Below are 22,052 nucleotides of genomic sequence, written 5' to 3'. Positions count from 1 at the left end.
CCACCTGGCCTCCAGGCACATCTGCGCCTTCTCCTCCCAGCGCTGGGCGATGGTCAGCAGCTCCTGCAGCTCGGCCATGGCCACGTCCACGGCGGGGCTGGGGGCCACGGTGCGGCCGGCCTGGATGAGGCCGCGCATGACGGGCAGGGGGACGCGGGCGCGCGGCGAGCGCAGCGTGGCCGTCACCTCCTCCAGCCAGGCCGCCTGCGCCAGCTGCCGCTCCAGCCGCCGGCCCTCGGGCACCTCCACGCCCAGCCGCGCCCCGCGCTCCAGCAGCGCCTGCAGCGCCCCCGGCGCGGGCGGGGGAACGGCCAGAGCCGCCCGAGCCTCCGCCTGGAACGACTCCACCCGCTCCAGCAGCGCCTGCGGGGAGCGGCCGTCAGGGGGCGGGGACACGGGGACATGGTGGGGACAGAGAGGGGACAGGACAGAGAGGGACATGGGGACATGGTGGGGACACGGGACAGGGAGGGACACAGGGACATGGTGGGGACACGGGACAGGGACAGAGAGGGACACGGGGACATGGTGGGGACACGGGGACATGGTGGGGACATGGGACAGGGACAGAGAGGGACACGGGGACATGGTGGGGACACGGGGACATGGTGGGGACACGGGGACATGGTGGGGACATGGGACAGGGACAGAGAGGGACACGGGGACATGGTGGGGACACGGGGACATGGTGGGGACACGGGGACATGGTGGGGACACGGGACAGGGACAGAGAGGGACACGGGGACATGGTGGGGACACGGGGACATGGTGGGGACACGGGACAGGGACAGAGAGGGACACGGGGACATGGTGGGGACACGGGACAGGGACAGAGAGGGACACGGGGACATGGTGGGGACATGGGACAGGACAGAGAGGGACACGGGGACATGGTGGGGACACGGGGACATGGTGGGGACACGGGACAGGACAGAGAGGGACACGGGGACATGGTGGGGACAAGGGACAGGGACAGAGAGCGACACGGGGACATGGTGGGGACACGGGGACATGGTGGGGACATGGGACAGGACAGAGAGGGACACAGGGACATGGTGGGGACAGAGAGGGGACAGGGACAGAGAGGGACACAGGGACATGGTGGGGACACGGGGACATGGTGGGGACATGGGACAGGGACAGAGAGGGACACAGGGACATGGTGGGGACAGAGAGGGGACAGGGACAGAGAGGGACACGGGGACATGGTGGGGACACGGGACAGGACAGAGAGGGACATGGGGACATGGTGGGGACATGGGACAGGGACAGAGAGGGATATCATGGGGATATGGGACAGGGAGGGACACAGGGACATGGTGGGGACATGGGACAGGGACAGAGAGGGACACAGGGACATGGTGGGGACGTGGGACAGAGAGGGATATGGGGATATGGTGGGGACATGGGACAGGGACAGACAGGGATATCATGGGGACATGGTGGGGACATCGTGGGGACAGACAGGGGTCAGGGTGGGCGGGGACAGAGGGACATCGTGGGGACATCGTGGGGACATGGGGTCAGGGATGGGCGGGGACAGAGAGGGACATTATGGGGACATTATGAGGACACGGGGTCAGGGACAGAGAGGGACACAGGGACATGGTGGGGACACAGAGGGACACAGGGACATGGCGGGGACACACAGGGACAGTAGTGGGACATCAGGGGGGCACAGAGGGACATGGTGGGGACACTGAGGGACATGGTGGGGACACAGAGACAGCACAGGGACATCCCTGACATCCCTGTGACATGCAGGGACACCCTTGGGACACTGTGTGACATCCCTGGGACAAGCAGGGACACTGTGGGACAACCTGGGACACCTCTGGGACAAGCAGGGACACCCCCAGGACACTGTGGGACATGCAGGGACACCTCTGGAATGCCGTGTGACACCCCTGTGACCCCACGTGACCCCTGTGTGACCCCATGTGACCCCTGTGACCCCGTGTGACCCCTGTGTGACCCCTGTGACTCCTGTGACACCCCTGTGAACCATGTGACCCCGTGTGACACCCCTGTGACCCCTGTGTGACCCTGTGTGACTCACTGTGACCCCCCTGTCACCCCTGTGACTCCACGTGACCCCAGTGACCCAGTGAACCTGTGTGACCCATGTGACCCCACATGACCCCGTGTGACCCCCGTGACCCCATGTGACATCCCTGTGACTTCGTGTGACCCCTGTGACCCCTGTGACATCCCTGTGACCCCGTGTGACACCCCTGTGAGACCCAATGTGACACCCTTGTGACCCCATGTGACACCCCTGTAACCCTGTGTGACCCCCCATGACCCCTTGTGACCCCTGTGACTCCGCGTGACCCTGTGTGACCCCCCGTGACATCCCTGTGATCCCTGTGATGCCCCTGTGACCCCGTGTGACCTCTGTGACCCCACATGACCCCCCAGTGACCCCACATGACACCGTGTGACCCCCCGTCACCCCTGTGACCCCTGTGTGACCCCCTGTGACCCGTGTGACCCCTGTGACCCTGTGTGACCCCGTGTGACCCCGTGTGACCCCACAGTGACCCCGTGTGACCCCAGTGACCCCGTCCCACCTGCACGTCCCCGATCTGGTGCATGACACAGGGCAGCTGGTTCATCTGCTCCAGGAACGCCCGCAGCTCCTCCACCGTCAGCGCCGGCGCGGGGACCCTGGGGACACGGACAGGACACTGAGGGACAGGGACACTGAGGGACAGGGACAGGGACACTGAGGGACAGGGACAGGGACCCTGGGGGACAGGACACTGAGGGACAGGGACAGGGACACTGAGGGACAGGGACAGGGACCCTGAGGGACAGGGACAGGGACCCTGGGGACACGGACAGGACACTGAGGGACAGGGACCCTGGGGACACGGACAGGACAGTGAGGGACAGGGACAGGGACACTGAGGGACAGGGACAGGGACACTGAGGGACAGGGATAGGACACTGAGGGACAGGGACAGGGACCCTGGGGACAGGGACACTGAGGGACAGGGACCCTGGGGACAGGGACAGGGACACTGAGGGACAGGGACCCTGGGGACAGGGACAGGGACACTGAGGGACAGGGACAGTGAGGGACTGGGACAGTGAGGGACAGGGAGGGACGGGGACCCTGGGGACACCGACAGGGACACTGAGGGACAGGGACACTGACGGACAGGGACAGGGACCCTGGGGACACGGACAGGGACACTGAGGGACAGGGACAGGGAGGGACAGTGAGGGACGGGGACCCTGGGGACACCAACAGTGAGGGATGGGGACAGGGACCCTGGGGACACAGACACTGAGGGACTGGGACACTGGGGACACCAACAGTGAGGGACAGGGACCCTGGGGACAGGGACCCTGGGGACAGGGACAGGGACACTGAGGGACTGGGACAGGGACAGTGAGGGACACGGACAGTGAGGGATGGGGACCCTGGGGACACGGACAGTGAGGGACGGGGACTGGGACACGGACAGTGAGGGACAGGGACAGGGAGGGACTGGGACCCTGGGGACACGGACAGGGACCCTGAGGGACAGTGAGGGATGGGGACAGGGACCCTGGGGACACGGACAGTGAGGGATGGGGACCCTGGGGACAGGGACAGTGAGGGACAGGGACAGGGAGGGACTGGGACTGGGACAGGAACAGTGAGGGACGGGGACAGTGAGGGACAGTGAGGGACTGGGACAGGGACAGTGACCCTGGGGACAGGGACAGGGACTGGGACAGTGAGGGACTGGGACAGGGAGGGACAGTGACACTGAGGGACAGTGACACTGAGGGACAGGGACTGGGACAGGGACAGTGAGGGGACAGGGACACTGAGGTGTCCAGTGTCCATGGGGAAAGGACAGGGACATGGAAGTGCCCTGTGTCCATGAGGACAGGACAATGACACAGAGGTGCCCTGTGTCCGTGGGGACAGGACAAGGACATGAAGTGCCCTGTGTCCATGGGGACAGGGACATGGAAGTGTCCAGTGTCCATGGGGACAGGACAGGGACATTAAGTGCCCTGTGTCCATGGGGACAGGACAGGGACACTGAGGTGTCCAGTGTCCATGGGGACAGGACAGGGACATTAAGTGCCCTGTGTCCATGGGGACAGGGACATGGAGGTGTCCAGTGTCCATGGGGACAGGACAGGGACATTAAGTGCCCTGTGTCCATGGGGACAGGACAGGGCCACGGGGCAGCACAAGAGGGACAGGAAACCGCGACAACAGCGCAGCCACACGGGGAGAGCGACCCAGCGCGGCGACACCCATCTGCTGGGGGACACTCTGGGGACACTGGGGACACCGTGGGGACCCGGAGGGGACACTCACCCCGTCTCCTGGGAGCTGATGAGCCCCAGCGCCTCGGACACGCAGCGCTCGGCCTGCCCCAGGCAGCCCTTGAGGCGGTGCAGCAGCTCGTTCTCGGGGAACTTGCGCTCGCGCGCCTCCGACTCCAGCGCCCGCAGCTCCTCCAGCGCTGCCGGGAGAGGGAGGGTCAGGGCGGGGCTCTCAGCCCCCCCAAACCCCCCTGAACCCCCAAAAAAGGCTCCAGCCCCTCCCCAGGACTCACTGCGCTTGCGGCCGTCCTCCAGCTCCAGGGCGACGCGCACCTTGTTGGCCCAGGTGTCGAAGGACTCGGCGCGCACCTTGAGCTTGTGCAGCATGGCCGGCAGCTCGTCCAGCGTGTAGCGGTACCTGGGGGCAGCTGGGGTCACCCACGGGGCCTGGGGGCAGGGAGAACCCCCAGGGGACAGACAGACACCCCCAGGGGACAGACAGACACCCCCAGGGACAGACAGACACCCCCAGGGACAGGCAGAACCCCCAGGGACAGGCAGAACTGCCAGGGACAGACAGACACCCCCAGGGACAGACAGAACCCCCAGGGACAGGCAGAACCCCCAGGGACAGGCAGACACCCCCAGGGGACAGGCAGACACCCCCAGGGGACAGACAGACACCACCAGGGGACAGGCAGAACTGCCACGGGACAGACAGAACCACCAGGGGACAGACAGACACCCCCAGGGACAGGCAGAACTGCCAGGGACAGACAGACACCCCCAGGGGACAGACAGAACCACCAGAGGGACAGACAGACACCCCCAGGGGACAGACAGAACCCCCAGGGGACAGACAGAACCCCCAGGGACAGACAGAACTGCCAGGGGACAGGCAGACACCCCCAGGGACAGGCAGAACCCCCAGGGGACAGACAGAACCCCCAGAGGGACAGGCAGACACCACCAGGGACAGACAGAACCACCAGGGGACAGACAGAACTGCCAGGGGACAGGCAGAACCCCCAGGGACAGACAGACACCCCCAGGGGACAGGCAGAACCCCCAGGGGACAGACAGAACTGCCAGGGACAGGCAGAACCCCCAGAGGGACAGACAGAACTGCCACGGGACAGACAGACACCCCCAGGGGACAGACAGAACCCCCAGGGGACAGACAGAACCCCCAGGGGACAGACAGACACCCCCAGGGACAGACAGAACCGCCAGGGGACAGACAGAACCCCCAGGGGACAGACAGACACCCCCAGGGACAGACAGAACCGCCAGGGGACAGACAGAACCCCCAGGGGACAGACAGACACCCCCAGGGACAGACAGCACCCCAGAGGGACAAACAGCACCCCCAAACCCCTCTCCCAACCCCCCCAAACTCCTCTCCAGCCTCTCAAACTCCTTCCGGGCCCCCCAAACCTCCATCCAACCCCCCCCAAACCCCTCTCTAGATCCCCCAAACCTCCATCCAACCCCCTCAAATCTCTGTCTAAACCCCCCAAACCCTCTCCCAGCCCCCCAATCCCTCTCCCAGCTCCTCAACCCCTCTCCCAGCCCCCCCAAACCCCTCTCCCAGCCCCCCAACCCCTCTCCCAGCCCCCTCAAATTCTCTCCCAGCCCCCCAGCCCCTCTCCCAGCCCCCCCAATCCCTCTCCCAGCCCCCCCAAACCCCTCTCCCAGCCCCCCAACCCCTCTCCCAGCCCCCTCAAATTCTCTCCCAGCCCCCCAGCCCCTCTCCCAGCCCCCCCAATCCCTCTCCCAGCCCCCCCAAACCCCCCAGCCCCCACCTCAGGTACTGCTTGCTGCGGGGGCACTTGCACAGGTCGTCCATGTGGTACAGGCAGACCAGGCCCTGGGGACAGTCGTAGCAGGCCAGGGCTGACAGGAAACAGGTGGTCTTGCACTTGTCACACTGCCTCTCGTCATCAGGCAGCAGCTCGAAGGCCTCACGCTCTGCCTCAGTGATGCCCTGGGGGGCAAAAAAAAATGGGTGTCAGACCCCCCCAGTGAGATTTTGGGGTGTCACTGAACCCCCAAGTCCTTCTTGATACCCTGAGCAGAATAAAAATCCCCCCTCGTGGGTCTAACCCTGCCTGCTCTGCCTCAGTGATGCCCTGGGGGGCAGAAAATTGGATATCAAAGCCCCCCCATGGATATTTTGGGGTATCCCTTGAGCCCCCAAGCCCTTTCTGATCTCCTGAGCGGGATAAAAATCCCCCCTCGTGGGTCCAACCCCTCCTGCTCTGCCTCTGTGATGCCCTGGGGGGGGCAAAAAAATGGGTATCAGACCCCCCCCCCACTGAGATTTTGGGGTGTCACTGAACCCTCAAACCACTCTTGAGGATAAAAATTCTGTCAGACTCCCCCCTGTGGGTCCAACCCCTCCTGCTCTGCCTCAGTGATGCCCTGGGGGGCAAAAAAAAAATGGGCGTCAGACCCCCCCCAGTGAGATTTTGGGGTGTCACTGAACCCCCAAGTCCTTCTTGATACCCTGAACAGAATAAAATTCCCCCTTGTGGGTCTAACCCTGCCTGCTCTGCCTCAGTGATGCCCTGGGGGACAAAAAATTGGGTATCAGAGCCCCCCATGGATATTTTGGGGTGTCCCTTGAGCCCCCAAGCCCTTTCTGATCCCCTGAGTGAGATAGAAATTCCCCCCTGTGGGTCCAACCCCTCCTGCTCTGCCTCAGTGATGCCCTGGGGGGGCAAAAAATTGGGTATCAGACCCCCCCAGTGAGATTTTGGGGTGTCACTGAACCCCAAACTCCTCCCTGAGGGTGACACCAACACTCCCCTCAACCCTTCCAGAACTTTTGGGGTGCCCCTAACACCACCCCTACCCCTTCCCCAGAACTTTTGGGGACCCCCAGCACCCCCACACCCCCTGAGGGTGACACCAACACCTCCCTACCCCTTCCCCAGAACTTTTGGGGTGCCCCTAACACCCCCCTCACCCCTTCTTAGAACTTTTGGGGTGCCCCCAGCACCCCTAACCCCTCCATAACCTCCTCAGGGTGGCACAAATATGACCCTCACCCCATACCCAGAACTTTTGGGGACCCTCAGCACCCCCACAACCCCCTCAGGGTGCCCCTAACATCCCCCTACCCCTTCCCCAGAACTTTTGGGGACCCCTTGACATCTCTCTCAACCTTCCCAGAACTTTTGGGGTGCCCCTAACACCCCTAACCCATCCATAACCCACTCAGGGTGCCCCTAGCACCCCCCTCACCCCTTCCCCAAAACTTTTGAGGTGCCCCTAACACCCCCCTCACCTCTTCTTAGAACTTTTGGGGTGCCCCTAACATCTCTCTCACCCCTTCCCTATAATTTCTGGGGAGCCCCAGCACCCCCACAACCCCCTCAGGGTGCCCCTAACACCCCTCTACCCCTTCCCAAGAACTTTTGGGGTGCCCCTGACATCTCTCTCACCCCTTCCTAGAACTTTTGAGGACCCCCATCACCCCCACACCCCCTTGAGCGTGACACCCTCACTCCCCTACCCCTTCCCAGAACTTTTGGGGTGCCCCTAACAACCCCATAACCCATTCCCTATAACTTTTGGGGATCCCCAGCACCCCCATATCCCCCTGAGGGTGCTCCTAACACCCCCTACCCCTTCTCCAGAAATTTTGGGGACCCCCAGCAACCTCACGACCCCCTGAGGGTGACAAAAACACAACTCTCACCCCTTCCCAGAGCTTTTGGGGTGCTCCTAACACCCTCCTCACCCCTTCCCTGTAATTTCTGGGGACCCCCAGCACCCCTACAACCCTCTGAGGGTGATACAAACACCCCCTCACCTCTTCCCCAGAACTTTTGGGGTGCCCCTGACATCTCTCTCACCCCTTCCTAGAACTTTTGAGGACCCCCCCGCCCCTCCCCGCCCCCCCACCCCCCATTTTTTGGGGTGCCCCACCTTCTCCAGCAGGGCCTTGCGCAGTTTCCTCTCCTCCTGCACCAGCACGAACATCTCCTTGTGCACGGCGGCCGCCAGGTTCAGGTCCAGCTTCTCGGGGCTGGCGGCCATCTTACAGATCAGCTCCTCGTGCGAGAACACGCAGTACCGGCGCAGCCGGCGGTAGTGCTCGATGCACTGACGGCCTGCGGGGAGCTGGGGGGGAGGGGGGGGTCAGGGGGACCCCAAAAATGGGGGGGATCCCCTAAACACAGCCCTGAACCCACAGCCCAAACCTGGAACCCCCCATGTACTGAACTGGGCAGTGCTCGATGCACTGACGGCCTGCGGGGAGCTGGGATGGGGGGGGGTCAGGGGATCCCCAAAAACCCCTAAACACAGCCCTGAACCCAGGTAAACACAGCCCTGAACCCAGGTAAACACAGCCCAAACCTGGGAACCCCCCATGCATTGATCTGGGCAGTGCTCGATGCACTGCCGGCCTGCGGGCAGCTGGGACACGGGAGGGGGTCAGGGGGACCCCAAAAATGGGGGGGATCCCCTAAATACAGCCCTGAACCCACAGCCCAAACCTGGAACCCCCCATGTACTGAACTGGGCAGTGCTCGATGCACTGCCGGCCTGCGGGCAGCTGGGATTGTGGGGGGTCAGGGGGGACCCCAAAAATGGGGGGGGAACCCCTAAATACAGCCCTGAACCCAGGTAAACACAGCCCTGAACCCAGGTAAACACAGCCCTGAACCCAGATAAACACAGCCCAAACCTGGAACCCCCCATGCATTGAACTGGGCAGTGCTCGATGCACTGCCGGCCTGCGGGGAGCTGGGACATGGGAGGGGGTCAGGGGATCCCCAAAAACCCCAAAACACAGCCCTGAACCCAGATAAACACAGCCCAAACCTGGGAATCCCCCACACATTGATCTGGGCAGTGCTCAATGCACTGACGGCCTGCGGGCAGCTGGGACACGGGAGGGGGTCAGGGGGGACCCCAAAAACCCCAACACGCAGCCCTGAACCCAGCTGGGGGATCACAGCCCAAACCTGGGAACCCCCAAACCTGGGAATCCCCCATGTACTGAGCTGGGCAGTGCTCGATGCACTGACAGCCTGCGGGGAGCTGGGACAGGGGAACCCCAAAAATGAGGGGGATCCCCTAAACACAGCCCTGAACCCAGGTAAACACAGCCCAAACCTGGAACCCCCCATGCACTGAACTGGGCAGTGCTCGATGCACTGGCAGCCTGCGGGGAGCTGCCAATTGGGGGGGGTCAGGGGGACCCCAAAAATGGGGGGGGATCCCCCAAACACAGCCCTGAACCCAGATAAACACAGCCCAAACCTGGAACCCCCCATGCACTGAACTGGGCAGTGCTCGATGCACTGCCGGCCTGCGGGCAGCTGGGGGGGAGTGGGGGGTCAGGGGGACCCCAAAAATGGGGGGGATCCCCTAAATACAGCCCTGAACCCAGGTAAACATAGCCCTGAACCTGGGAACCCCCCATGCATTGAACTGGGCAGTGCTCGATGCACTGCCGGCCTGCGGGCAGCTGAGATTGTGGGGGGTTAGGGGGGACCCCAAAAATGGGGGGGGACCCCAGAACACAGCCCTGAACCCAGGTAAACACAGCCCTGAACCCAGGTAAACACAGCCCAAACCTGGGAACTTCCCATGCACTGAACTGGGCAGTGCTCGATGCACTGCCGGCCTGCGGGCAGCTGGGACACGGGAACCCCAAAAATGAGGGGGAACCCCAAAACACAGCCCTGAACCCAGATAAACACAGCCCAACTGAACCCCCAAACCTGGAACCCCCCATGCATTGAACTGGGCAGTGCTCGATGCACTGACGGCCTGCGGGGAGCTGCCAATTGTGGGGGGGTCAGGGGGACCCCAAAAATGGGGGGGAACCCCTAAATACAGCCCTGAACCCAGATAAACACAGCCCTGAACCCAGATAAACAAAGCCCTGAACCCAGATAAACACAGCCCAACTGAACCCCCAAACCTGGAACACCCCATACATTGATCTGGGCAGTGTTTGATGCACTGACAATCTGCTGGAACAAGGGTCAGGGGATCCCCAAAACCAGGGGAACCCCAAAATCCGGGGGAAACTCAGAACCCCAAAACACAGCCCTGAACCAGCCAGCAAAGCATGGCCCAACCTACAGAGCTGAACCCCCAAACATGGAACCCCCCACACATAGATCTGGGCAGGGCTCGATGCACTGACGGGGAGCTGCAAATTGGGGGGGTCAGGGGGGACCCCAAATATGGGGGGACCCCTAAACCCAGCCCTGAACCCAGCTGGGCACAGCCCAAATTGAACCCCCAAACCTGACAACACCCTCCACTCGCAGATTTCGCTCTTTTCTGTTTTCTCATTCCCCCAAATTTTCTGTGCCCATCCCAGATATTTTTAGCCCCCCCAGGTACTTTTTGTGCCCCTCAGGTACTTTTTGTGCCCCCCAGGTACTTTTTACCCCCCTAAATTTTGAATTCTCCTTTCCCTTTACCCTCTCCACCCACAGATTCCCATTTTTCCCTGCACACTTTTTTTCGCCCTCTCCTATTTTACTTTTATTGACTCCCCAGCTATTCGGTGCCCCCCCAGGAAATTTCTGTGCCCCTCCCCAGGTACTTCTTGTGCCCCCCTGGTACTTTTTATCCCCCTAAATTTTAAATTCTCCTTTTCCTTTACCCCCTCCACCCACACATTTCACTGTTTTCCCATTACATTTTTCTTCGCCCTCTCCCATTTTACTTTTATTGACCCCCCAGCTATTCTGTGCCCCCCCAGGTAATTTCTGTGCCCCTCCCCAGGTACTTTTTGTGCCCTTCAGGTACTTTTTACCCCCCTAAATTTTGATTTCTCTTTTTCTTTTATACCCTCCACCCACCCATTTCACTGTTTTTCCCTGTACACTTTTCTTCGCCCTCTCCCATTTTATTTTTATTGATTCCCCAGCTATTCCATACCCACCCAGGTCCATTTTTTACCCCTCCTCATGCACTTTTTGTGCCCCCTAGGTACTTTTTACCCCCCTAAATTTTAAATTCTCCTTTTCCTTTACCCCCTCCACCCACACATTTCACTGTTTTCCCCATTACTCTTTCCTTCACTCTCCCCCATTTTATTTTTATTGACTCCCCAGCTATTCCATACGCACCCAGGTCCATTTTTTACCCCTCCTCATGCACTTTTTGTGCCCCCCTGGTACTTTTTGTGCCCCTCAGGTACTTTTTAACCCCCCTAAATTTTAAATTCTCCTTTTCCTTTACCCCCTCCACCCACAGATTCCCATTTTTCCCTGCACACTTTTCTTCGCCCTCCCCCATTTTACTTTTATTTCCCCCCCAGCTATTCTGAGCCCCCCCAGGTAATTTCTGTGCCCCTCCCCAGGTAATTTCTGTGCCCCTCCCCTGGTACTTTTTGTGCCCCTCAGGTACTTTTTACCCCCCTAAATTTTGAATTCTCCTTTTCCTTTACATTCTCCACCCACAGATTCCCATTTTTCCCTGCATGTTTTTCTTTGCTCTCCCCCATTTTACTTTTATTGACTCCCCAGCTATTCTGTGTCACCCCAGGTAACTTCTGTGCCCCTCCCCAGATACTTTTTGTGCCCCCCTGGTACTTTTTACCCCCCTAAATTTTGAATTCTCCTTTTCCTTTACATTCTCCACCCACAGATTCCCATTTTTCCCTGCACGTTTTTCTTCGTTCTCCCCCATTTTACTTTTATTGACCCCCCCAGCTGTTCTGTGGCCCCCCAGGTAATTTCTGTGTCCCCCAGGTAATTTCTGAGCCCCTCCCCAGGCACTCTGGAGCTCACCCAGTCGGCTGTGCAGAAGTTGACAGCCTCAGCAAAGTTGTAGCCCTGGTTGAAGCCGCTGTGGTAGGCGCGGGGGAAGGTGATGACGAACTCGCCGGCGCACTGGTTGGTCCGGACCACCTGGGGACACACCTGGGCTCTCACCTGGCCTCAGACAACACCCCAAAAACCCTGGGGGACACCCCCAAACTCACGGGGACGCCGTGGGCCATGAGGGTGTTGGGGTTCATGAGGGTGACCAGCTGGTGCAGGAGGTCGGGCTGGCTCTCGAACAGCTCGGGCGTCAGTTTCTTCATCACCTCCTCCAGGTGCTCGGCCGCGAACGACGGCACCCCGTACCAGGTCTTGGGCTCGCCCCTGGGGGCCCCAAAACATCATTATCCTACCCCAAAAACCTCCTCATCTCACCTCAAAAACCTCCTCATTCCATCCCCAAAAACCTCCTTATTCCATCCCCAAAAACCTCCTCATCTCATCCCCAAAACCTCCTCATCCCACCCCGTACCAGGTCTTGGGCTCGCCCCTGGGGGCCCCAAAACATCATTATTTAATCCCTAAAAATCTCATTATTCCATCCCCAAAAACCTCCTCATCTCACCTCAAAAACCTCCTCATTCCATCCCCAAAACCTCCTCATTCCATCCCCAAAAACCACCACATCCCACCCCAAAAACCTCTTTATTCCATCCCCAAAAACCTCCTCATCTCACCCCCAAAACCTCCTTATTCCATCCCCAAAAATCTCCTCACCTTACCCCAAAAACCTCCTCATTCCATCCCCAAAACCTGCTCATCCCACCCCGTACCAGGTCTTGGGCTCGCCCCTGGGAGCCCCAAAACATCATTATCCCACCACCAAAACCTCCTTATTCCATTCCCTAAAACCTCCTTATTCCATCCCCAAAACCTCCTTATTCCATCCCCAAAAATCTCCTCACCTCACCCCAAAAACCTCCTCATTCCATCCCTAAAACCTGCTCATCCCACCCCGTACCAGGTCTTGGGCTCACCCCTGGGACCCAAAACATCATTATTTCATCCCAAAAAAACATCCTCATCTCACCTCAAAAACCTCTTCATTCCATCCCCAAAAACCTCTTTATTCCATCCCCCAAAACCTCCTCATCCCACCCCGTACCAGGTCTTGGGCTCGCCCCTGGGACCCCAAAACATCATTATCCCACCACCAAAACCTCCTTATTCCATCCCAAAAACCTCCTTATTCCATCCCTAAAACCTCCTCATCCCACCCCGTACCAGGTCTTGGGCTCACCCCTGGGACCCCAAAACCTCCTTATCCCACCCCCAAAAAGCTCCTTATTCCATCCCCAAAAACCACCTCATCTTACCCCAAAAACCTCCTTATTCCACCCCCAAAACCTCATTATTCCATCCCCAAAAATCTCCTCAACTCACCCCAAAAACCTCCTTTTTTCATCCCCAAAACCTGATCATCCCACCCCGTACCAGGTCTTGGGCTCGCCCCTGGGGGCCCCAAAACCTCATTATCCCACCACCAAAACCTCATTATGTTACCCCAAAAATCTCCTCAACTTACCCCAAAAACCTCTTCATTCCATCCCCAAAACCTCCTCATCCCACCCCATACCAGGTCTTGGGCTTGCCCCTGGGACCCCCAAAACCTCCTCATTCCATCCTCAAAACTTCATTATCCCACCCCAAAAACCTCCTCATTCCACCCCCAAAACCTCCTTATTCCATCCCCAAAAACCTCCACATCCCATCCCAAAAACCTCATTTTTTCATCCCCAAAACATCCTCATTCCATCCCCAAAAACCTCCTTTTTTCATCCCCAAAAACCTCCTTATTCCATCCCCAAAAACCTCCTTATTCCATCCCCAAAACCTCCTCATCCCACCCCGTACCAGGTCTTGGGCTCGCCCCTGGGGGCCCCAAAACCTCCTCATTCCATCCCCAAAACTTCATTATCCCACCCCAAAAACCTCCACATCCCATCCCAAAAATCTCCTTTTTCCATCCCTAAAACCTCCTTATTCCATCCCATACCAGGTCTTGGGCTGGCCCCTGGGAGCCCCAAAACCTCATTATGCTACCCCAAAAACCTCCTTATTCCATCCCCAAAATCCTCCTTATTCCACCCCCCAAAACCTCCTCATTCCATCCCCAAAAACCTGGCCCCCCAAACACCCTCAAGTCACAACCCCTGGCCCCCCAAAAACCACAAATTGAACCCCCCTGGTCCCCCAAACACCTTTAATTTGCCCCCCTGGTCCCCCATGTGCCCCCCAAACACCCCAAAGTCACCCCCTGGCCACCCAAGCACCCCAAAATCAGCCCCTGGCCCCCCAAACACCCCAAAGTGGCCCCCCATGGTCCTCCAAACACCCCAAATTTGCCCTTTAGGGCACTCAAACACCCCCAAGTCTCCCCCCTGGCCACCCAAACACCCTAAATTTGTTCCCTAGGACACTCAAACACCCCCCAAACAACCTGAAGTGGCCACCCTGTCCCCCCAAACACCCCGAAGTCGCCCCCCTGGGCACCCAAACACCCCAGAGTGGCCCCTCCTGGCTCTTGGAACACCCCAAAGTCGCCCCCCTGTCCCCCCAAACACCCCAAAGTCGCCCCCCTGGGCACCCAAACACCCCAAAGTCGCCCCCCTGTCCCCCCAAACACCCCAAAGTCGCCCCCCTGGGCACCCAAACACCCCAAAGTCGCCTCCCTGGGCACCCAAACACCCCAAAGTCGCCTCCCTGGGCACCCAAACACCCCAAATTTGCCCTCTAGGGCACTCAAACACTCCTCAAACACCCCAAAGTCACCTCCTGTCCCCCCAAACACCCCGAAGTCGCCACCCTGTCCCCCCAAACACTCCAGAGTCACCTCCTGTCCCCCCAAACACCCCAGAGTCGCCACCCTGTCCCCCCAAACACTCCAGAGTCACCCCCCTGTCCCCCCAAACACCCCAAAGTCACCTCCTGTCCCCCCAAACACCCCAGAGTGGCCCCCCTGTCCGCCCAAACACCCCAAAGTCACCTCCTGTCCCCCCAAACACCCCGGAGCTGCCCCCCTGTCCCCCAGAGTGGCCCTGCCCACCAGTGGAGGTAGTTGATGGAGTAGCTCCAGTGGTCCTCGATGTGCCAGCAGAAGGCTGAGAACACCATGCCCACGTAGAGCCAGGGCACCTTCATGCCCGAGATGTCGGCGTTGATGTGGCACAGCACCGACTGCTGCAGCACCGGCATCACGTTCAGGTTCCAGCCGCTGCCCGCGTACTCCTGGGGACACGGGGACAGACAGGGTCACACAGGGGACATGGGGACACAGGGACAGGGACACTGTCACACAGGGGACAGGGACAGGGTCAGTGTCACCCCCCATGGGGACAGTGTCACACAGGGACAGCATCACGTTCAGGTTCCAGCCGCTGCCCGCGTACTCCTGGGGATGGGGACAGGGTCACACAGGGGACAGGGACAGTGTCACACAGGGGACAGGGACAGGGACAGTGTCACACAGGGACAGCATCACGTTCAGGTTCCAGCCGCTGCCCGCGTACTCCTGGGGACACGGGGACAGGGTCACACAGGGGACAGGGACAGTGTCACACAGGGACAGCATCACGTTCAGGTTCCAGCCGCTGCCCGCGTACTCCTGGGGACACGGGGACAGTGTCACCGTCACACAGGGGACATGGGGACACAGGGGACAGGGACAGTGTCACACAGGGACAGGGTCAGTGTCACACAGGGACAGCGTCATGTTCAGGTTCCAGCCGCTGCCCGCGTACTCCTGGGGACACGGGGACAGTGACAGTGTCACACAGGGGACAGGGGGACAGGGACAGTGTCACACAGGGGACAGGGACAGGGTCACACAGGGTACAGGGACAGGGGGGACAGGGTCAGTGTCACACAGGGGACAGGGACAGGGTCACCCCCCATGGGGACAGCGTCACACAGGGGACAGCATCATGTTCAGGTTCCAGCCGCTGCCCGCGTACTCCTGGGGACATGGGGACAGGGACAGTGTCACACAGGGGACAGGGACAGGGTCACCCCCCATGGGGACAGGGACAGTGTCACACAGGGGACAGGGACAGGGGGGACAGGGTCAGTGTCACACAGGGGACAGGGGGACACAGGGACAGGGACAGTGTCACACAGGGACAGGGACAGCATCACGTTCAGGTTCCAGCCGCTGCCCGCGTACTCCTGGGGACACAGGGACAGACGGGGACAGTGTCACCGTCACACAGGGGACAGGGACAGGGTCAGTGTCACACAGGGGACAGGGACAGGGTCACGTTCAGGTTCCAGCCGCTGCCCGCGTACTCCTGGGGACACGGGGACAGGGACAGGGTCACACGGGGGACAGGGACAGGGACAGTGTCACATAGGGACAGGGACAGGGACAGTGTCATACAGGGGACAGGGGGACAGGGACAGGGTCACACAGGGGACAGGGACAGGGTCACACAGGGACAGCATCACATTCAGGTTCCAGCCGCTGCCCACGTACTCCAGGGGATGGGGACAGTGTCACTCAAGGGACATGGGGACACAGGGACAGGGACAGTGGGGACAGGGACACATTCAGGTTCCAGTCGCTGCCCGCGTACTCCTGGGGACAGGGACAGTGTCACACAGGGGACAGGGCCAGTGTCACACAGGGGACAGGGTCACACAGGGGACAGGGACAATGTCACACAGGGGACAGGGACAGTGTCACACAGGGGACAGGGACAGTGTCACCCTCCATGGGGACAGGGACAGGGTCACACAGGGGACAGGGACAGTGTCACCCCCCATGGGGACAGGGACAGTGTCACGTTCAGGTTCCAGCCGCTGCCCACGTACTCCTGGGGATGGGGACAGTGTCACCCGCCATGGGGACACGGGGAAAGTAGGGACAGTGTCACCCAGGGGACAGGGGGACATGGGGACAGGGACAGCATCACCTGCCATGGGGACATGGGGACAGTAGGGACAGTGACACCCAGGGGACAGGGGTACATGGGGACAGGGACAGCATCACCTGCCATGGGGACATGGGGACAGTAGGGACAGTGTCACCCAGGGGACAAGGGATGGCATCACCCCTCCTGGAGACAGAGGGACAGCATCACGCCTCGTGGGGACAGTGTCACCCACCATGGGACACGGGGACAGTGTCACCCCAGGGGACAGGGGATGGCATCACCCCTCCTGGGGACACGAGGACAGCAGGGACAGTGTCACCCAGGGGACAGGGACAGCAGCACCCCCAGCACGGGGACAGGGACACCAGAGGGGACAGCAGCACCCCCATGGGGACAGAGACATGGCACCGTCTTCACGGGGACAGGGACACCCTGGGGACAGGGGACACTGTGCCCCCAGGGGAGGTGACAGTGCCCTGGGGAAGGTGACAGCGCCCCACAGGGGAGGTGACAATGGCCTCAAGGTGGTGACAATGGCCCCAAGGAGGTGACAATGGCCTCAAGGAGGCGACAATGGCCCTAGAGAAGGTGACAATGGCTGTCCCACCTCCTCCTCAGGGAGGTGACAGTCCCTCCAAGGGAAATGACAGCACCCCACAAGGGAGGTGACAATGCCCTGGGGGAGGTGACAATGGCCCTGGGGAAGGTGACAGTGCCACCCCACCTCCTCCTCGGGGGACAGGGGACAGTGTGCCCACAAGGGAGGTGACAATGGCCCTGGGGGAGGTGACAATGGCCCCGGGGAAGGTGACAACGGCCCTGGGGGAAGGTGACAATGGCTGTCCCACCTCCTCCTCGAGGGACAGGGGACAGTGTGCCCACAAGGGAGGTGACAGTGCCCTGGGGGAAGGTGACAATGGCCCCGGGGAAGGTGACAGTGCCGCCCCACCTCCTCCTCGGGGGACAGGGGACACTGCCCACAAGGGAGGTGACAATGGCCCTGAGGAAGGTGACAATGCCCCGGGGGAGGTGACAATGGCCCCAGGGGAGGTGACAGTGCTGCCCCACCTCCTCCTCGGGGGACAGGGGACACTGTGCCCACAAGGGAGGTGACAGTGCCCTGGGGGAGGTGACAATGGCCCCGGGGGAGGTGACAATGGCCCCGGGGGAGGTGACAGTGCTGTCCCACCTCCTCCTCGGGGGACAGGCGCCGCTTGCCGTCGCGCACGGGGAAGCCGGAGCCGAACTCCTTGGAGTGGATGTCGGCGCCGTACTCGACCGTCACGTCCTCCTCGATGCTGTTCACCAGGCGCCAGAACTCCTTCTCCACCAGCTCCGTGGGCACCATCTGCGGGCAGGGAGGGGTTGGGGGGGTTTGGGAGGGGTTTTGGGGGAGATTTCAGCGGTTTTGGGGGAGGTTTCGGGGGTTTTTGGGGGGATTTGGAGGCTGCTCGCCAGGTGATGGGATTTTTCCACCAGCTCCATGGGCACCATCTGCGGGCAGGGAGGGGTTGCAGGGTGTTTGGGAGGGGTTTTGGGGGGTCTTGGGGTGGGGTTTTGGGGGAGATTTCAGGGGTTTTGGGGGAGGTTTGAGGGGTTTTGGGGGAGATTTCTGGGTTTTTTGGGGGGATTTGGGGGTTGTTCACCAGGCGCCAGAACTCCTTCTCCACCAGCTCCGTGGGCACCATCTGTGGGCAGGGAGGGCTTGGGGGGTTTGGGAGGGGTTTTGGGGGAGATTTGAGGGGTTTTGGGGGAGATTTCGGGGGTTTTTGGGGGGATTTGGAGGCTGCTCGCCAGGTGATGGGATTTTTCCACCAGCTCCATGGGCACCATCTGCGGGCAGGGAGGGGTTGGAGGGTGTTTGGGAGGGGTTTTGGGGGGTCTTGGGGTGGGGTTTTGGGGGAGATTTCAGGGGTTTTGGGGGAGATTTGAGGGTTTTTGGAGGAGGTTTCAGGGTTTTGGGGAGATTTCTGGGTTTTTTGGGGGGATTTGGAGGCTGCTCGCCAGGTGTTAAAACTCCACCACCAACTCTGTGAGCACCATCTGTGGGGCAGGGAGGGGTTGGGGGGGTTTGGGAGGGGTTTTGGGGGAGATTTCAGGGGTTTTGGGGGAGGTTTGAGGGATTTTGGGGGAGATTTCTGGGTTTTTTGGGGGGATTTGGGGGCTGTTCCCCAAGTGCCAGAACTCCTTCTCCACCAGCTCCGTGGGCACCATCTGTGGGCAGGGAGGGGTTTGGGGGGGATTTTGGGGATGTTTGAGGGGGTTTGGGTGAGGTTTGGGGGTTTTTGGGGGAGATTTCTGGGTTTTTTGGGGGGATTTGCAGGCTGCTCGCCAGGTGATGGAATTTTTCCACCATCTCTGTGAGCACCAACTGTGGGCAGGGGGCTTTGGGGGACAAGGAAAGGATTTGGGGGGGTTTGGGGGTTTTTAGGGGATGTTTGAGGGTCTTGGGGTGGGGTTTTGAGGGAGGTTTGAGGATTTTGAGGGAGATTTCTGGTTTTTTGGGGGGTTTTGGAGGTTGTTCACCAGGTGATGGAATTTTTCCACCAGCTCTATGAGCATCAACTGTGGGCAGGGGGCTTCAGGAGGGCAGGGAAGGGATTTGGGGGGCTTGGGAGTTTTTAGGGGATGTTTGAGGGTCTTGGGGTGGGGTTTTGAGGGAGATTTGAAGATTTTGGGGGAGATTTCTGGGTTTTTTGGGGGATTTGGAGGCTCTTCACCAGGTGCCAAAACTCCTCCTCCATCTCTATGAGCACCAACTGTGGGCAGGGGGCTTCAGGAGGGCAGGGAAGGGATTTGGGGGGGTTTGGGAGTTTTTAGGGGATGTTTGGGGGTCTTGGGATGGGGTTTTGAGGGAGATTTGGGAGTTTTGGGTGAGATTTGGGCAGGTTTTTGGGGGCTCATGTGAAGCAGTCAGCCCTGAAGGCATCACCCACCCTGACAAAAGAAGGGGGATCTGGGGGGGCTGAAGGATTTGGGGGGGTCAAAGGAGGCCAAGGGGTGTCTGAGGGTCTCAGAGAAGGTTTTTGGGGGGTCCATGAGGGTTTTGGGGGGCTCACATGCATGAGCAGGTTGAATTAGTTGACCTTGAAGGATTCACCTCCCCAAAGGGAGGGAGATCTGGGGAGCCTGGGGGGTTTTGGGGGGATCATGAGGGGTCTGGGGGAACCCAGAGAAATTCTGGGGGGCATCCAGAGAAATTTTGGGGGAATCCAGAGAAATTTTGGGGGAGATCATGATGGTTTTAGGGGGATCATGAGAGTTTTGGGGGGGATCCAGAGGAGTTTTGGGGGGCTCACATGCACGGGCATGTTGAAGTAGTTGGCCTTAAAGGCGTGGGGTATCTCATTGAAGGGAGATTTGGGGGGCTCAGGGGGGTCTGGGGGTTTTTGGGGAGGATCCAGAGGGGTTTTTTGGGGTATCCAGGTGTTTTTTGGGGTATCCAGGTGGTTTCTGGGGTATCCAGGTGTTTTTGGGGTCTCCAGGTGTTTTTGGGGTCTCCAGGTGTGTTTGGGGCTCACGTGCACAGGCATGTTGCACCAGTCAGCCTTGAAGGCGTCGGGTATCTCATTAATAAAGGGAAGGAGATTTGGGGGGTTCAGGTGGGTCTGGAAGTTTTTGGGGAGGATCCAGAGGGGTTTTAGGGGGATCCAGGTGTTTTTTGGGGTATCCAGGTGGTTTTTGGGGCTCACGTGCACGGGCATGTTGAAGCGGTCAGCCTTGAAGGCGTCGGGTATCTCATTAAAGGGAAGGAGATTTGGGGTGCTCAGTGGGGTTTGAGAGGGCTCAGGTGGGTCTGGGGGTTTTTGAGGAGGATCCAGAGGGGTTTTTTGGGGTATCCAGGTGGTTTTTGGGGTCTCCAGGTGTTTTTTGGGATATCCAGTTTGGTTTTTGGGCTCACGTGCACGGGCATGTTGAAGTAGTCAGCCTTGAAGGTGTCGCCCATCTCATTAATAAAGGGAAGGAGATTTGGGGTGCTCAGTGGGGTTTGGGGGGGCTCAGGTGGGTCTGGGGGTTTTTGGGGAGGATCCAGGTGGTTTTAGGGGGATCCAGGTGGTTTTTTGGGGTCTCCAGGTGTTTTTTGGGGTCTCCAGGTGTGTTTGGGGCTCACGTGCACGGGCATGTTGAAGTAGTCAGCCTTGAAGGCGTCGGGTATCTCATTAAAGGGAAGGAGATTTGGGGGGTGGGGGGCTCAGGTGGGTCTGGAAGTTTTTGGGGAGGATCCAGAGGGGTTTTTTGGGGTATCCAGGTGGTTTTTTGGGGTATCCAGGTGTTTTTTGGGGTATCCAGGTGTGTTTGGGCTCACGTGCACGGGCATGTTGAAGTAGTCAGCCTTGAAGGCGTCGGCCATCTCCCCGAAGCTCTGCAGCGTGTACTCGCGCGTCGCCTGCTCGAAGCCAAACGCCTCCGGGGGCCGCTTGCACTCCTGGGGACAGCAGGGGAGGGGTCAGGGGGCTTGGGGACACTGGGGGGCTTGGGGACACTGGGGGGGTCAGGGGGGCTTAAGGACATTGGGAGGGGTCAGGGGACACTGGGAGGTGTCACTGGGGACACTGGGGAGGTCAGGGGGGCTTGGGGACACTGGGAGGGTCATTTGGGACACTGGGGGGGTCATGGGGGCTTGGGGACACTGGGAGGGTCATTTGGGACACTGGAGGGGTCAGCAGGGCTTGGGGACATCAAGAGGGATCACTAGGAATATCAGGAAGGGTAAGGGGACATCAGGAGGGGTCAGGGGGGCTTGAGGACATTGGGAGGGGTCAGGGGACACTGGGAGCGGTCAGGGGACACTGGGAGGGGTTACTGGGGACACTGGGAGGGGTTACTGGGGACACCGGGGGGCTCAGGGTCTTGGGGACACTGGAGAAGATCAGGGGGTCAGGGGACACTGGAGGAGGGTCAGGGGGGCTTGAGGACACTGGGAGGGGTCAGGGGGCACTGGGAGGGTCATTTGGGACACTGGGAGGGGTTAAGGGGCTTGGGGACACTGGGGGGGTCATTTGGGACACTGGGGGTGGGTCAGGGGGGCTTGGGGACATTGGGAGGGATAAGGGGACACTGGGAGGGATCCCTGGGGACACTGGGAGAGGTCAGGGGG

General features: G+C 60.2%; 1 protein-coding gene across 1 annotated transcript in view; it reads right to left on the bottom strand.

Moving 5' to 3' along the window:
* Nucleotides 1-22,052, bottom strand: part of KDM5C (lysine demethylase 5C) — a 56,909-nt gene that overhangs the window by 14,655 nt on the left and 20,202 nt on the right. The window contains exons 10-20 of the mRNA XM_056510868.1: nt 21,261-21,380; nt 18,144-18,302; nt 15,130-15,311; nt 12,245-12,407; nt 12,051-12,170; nt 8,215-8,409; nt 6,084-6,265; nt 4,572-4,696; nt 4,331-4,478; nt 2,574-2,670; nt 5-363 (exon numbers count right to left, since the gene is read on the bottom strand). Of these exons, the coding sequence (XP_056366843.1) occupies nt 5-363; nt 2,574-2,670; nt 4,331-4,478; nt 4,572-4,696; nt 6,084-6,265; nt 8,215-8,409; nt 12,051-12,170; nt 12,245-12,407; nt 15,130-15,311; nt 18,144-18,302; nt 21,261-21,380 (1,850 nt within the window). The remainder of the gene's footprint in view (nt 1-4; nt 364-2,573; nt 2,671-4,330; nt 4,479-4,571; nt 4,697-6,083; nt 6,266-8,214; nt 8,410-12,050; nt 12,171-12,244; nt 12,408-15,129; nt 15,312-18,143; nt 18,303-21,260; nt 21,381-22,052) is intronic.

Source organism: Oenanthe melanoleuca, chromosome 25 (genome assembly GCF_029582105.1).
Source record: "Oenanthe melanoleuca isolate GR-GAL-2019-014 chromosome 25, OMel1.0, whole genome shotgun sequence".
Lineage (NCBI taxonomy): Eukaryota > Metazoa > Chordata > Aves > Passeriformes > Muscicapidae > Oenanthe > Oenanthe melanoleuca.
The sequence above is the reverse complement of the archived record's forward strand: the minus strand, read 5'-3'. Positions and strand labels throughout refer to the sequence as shown.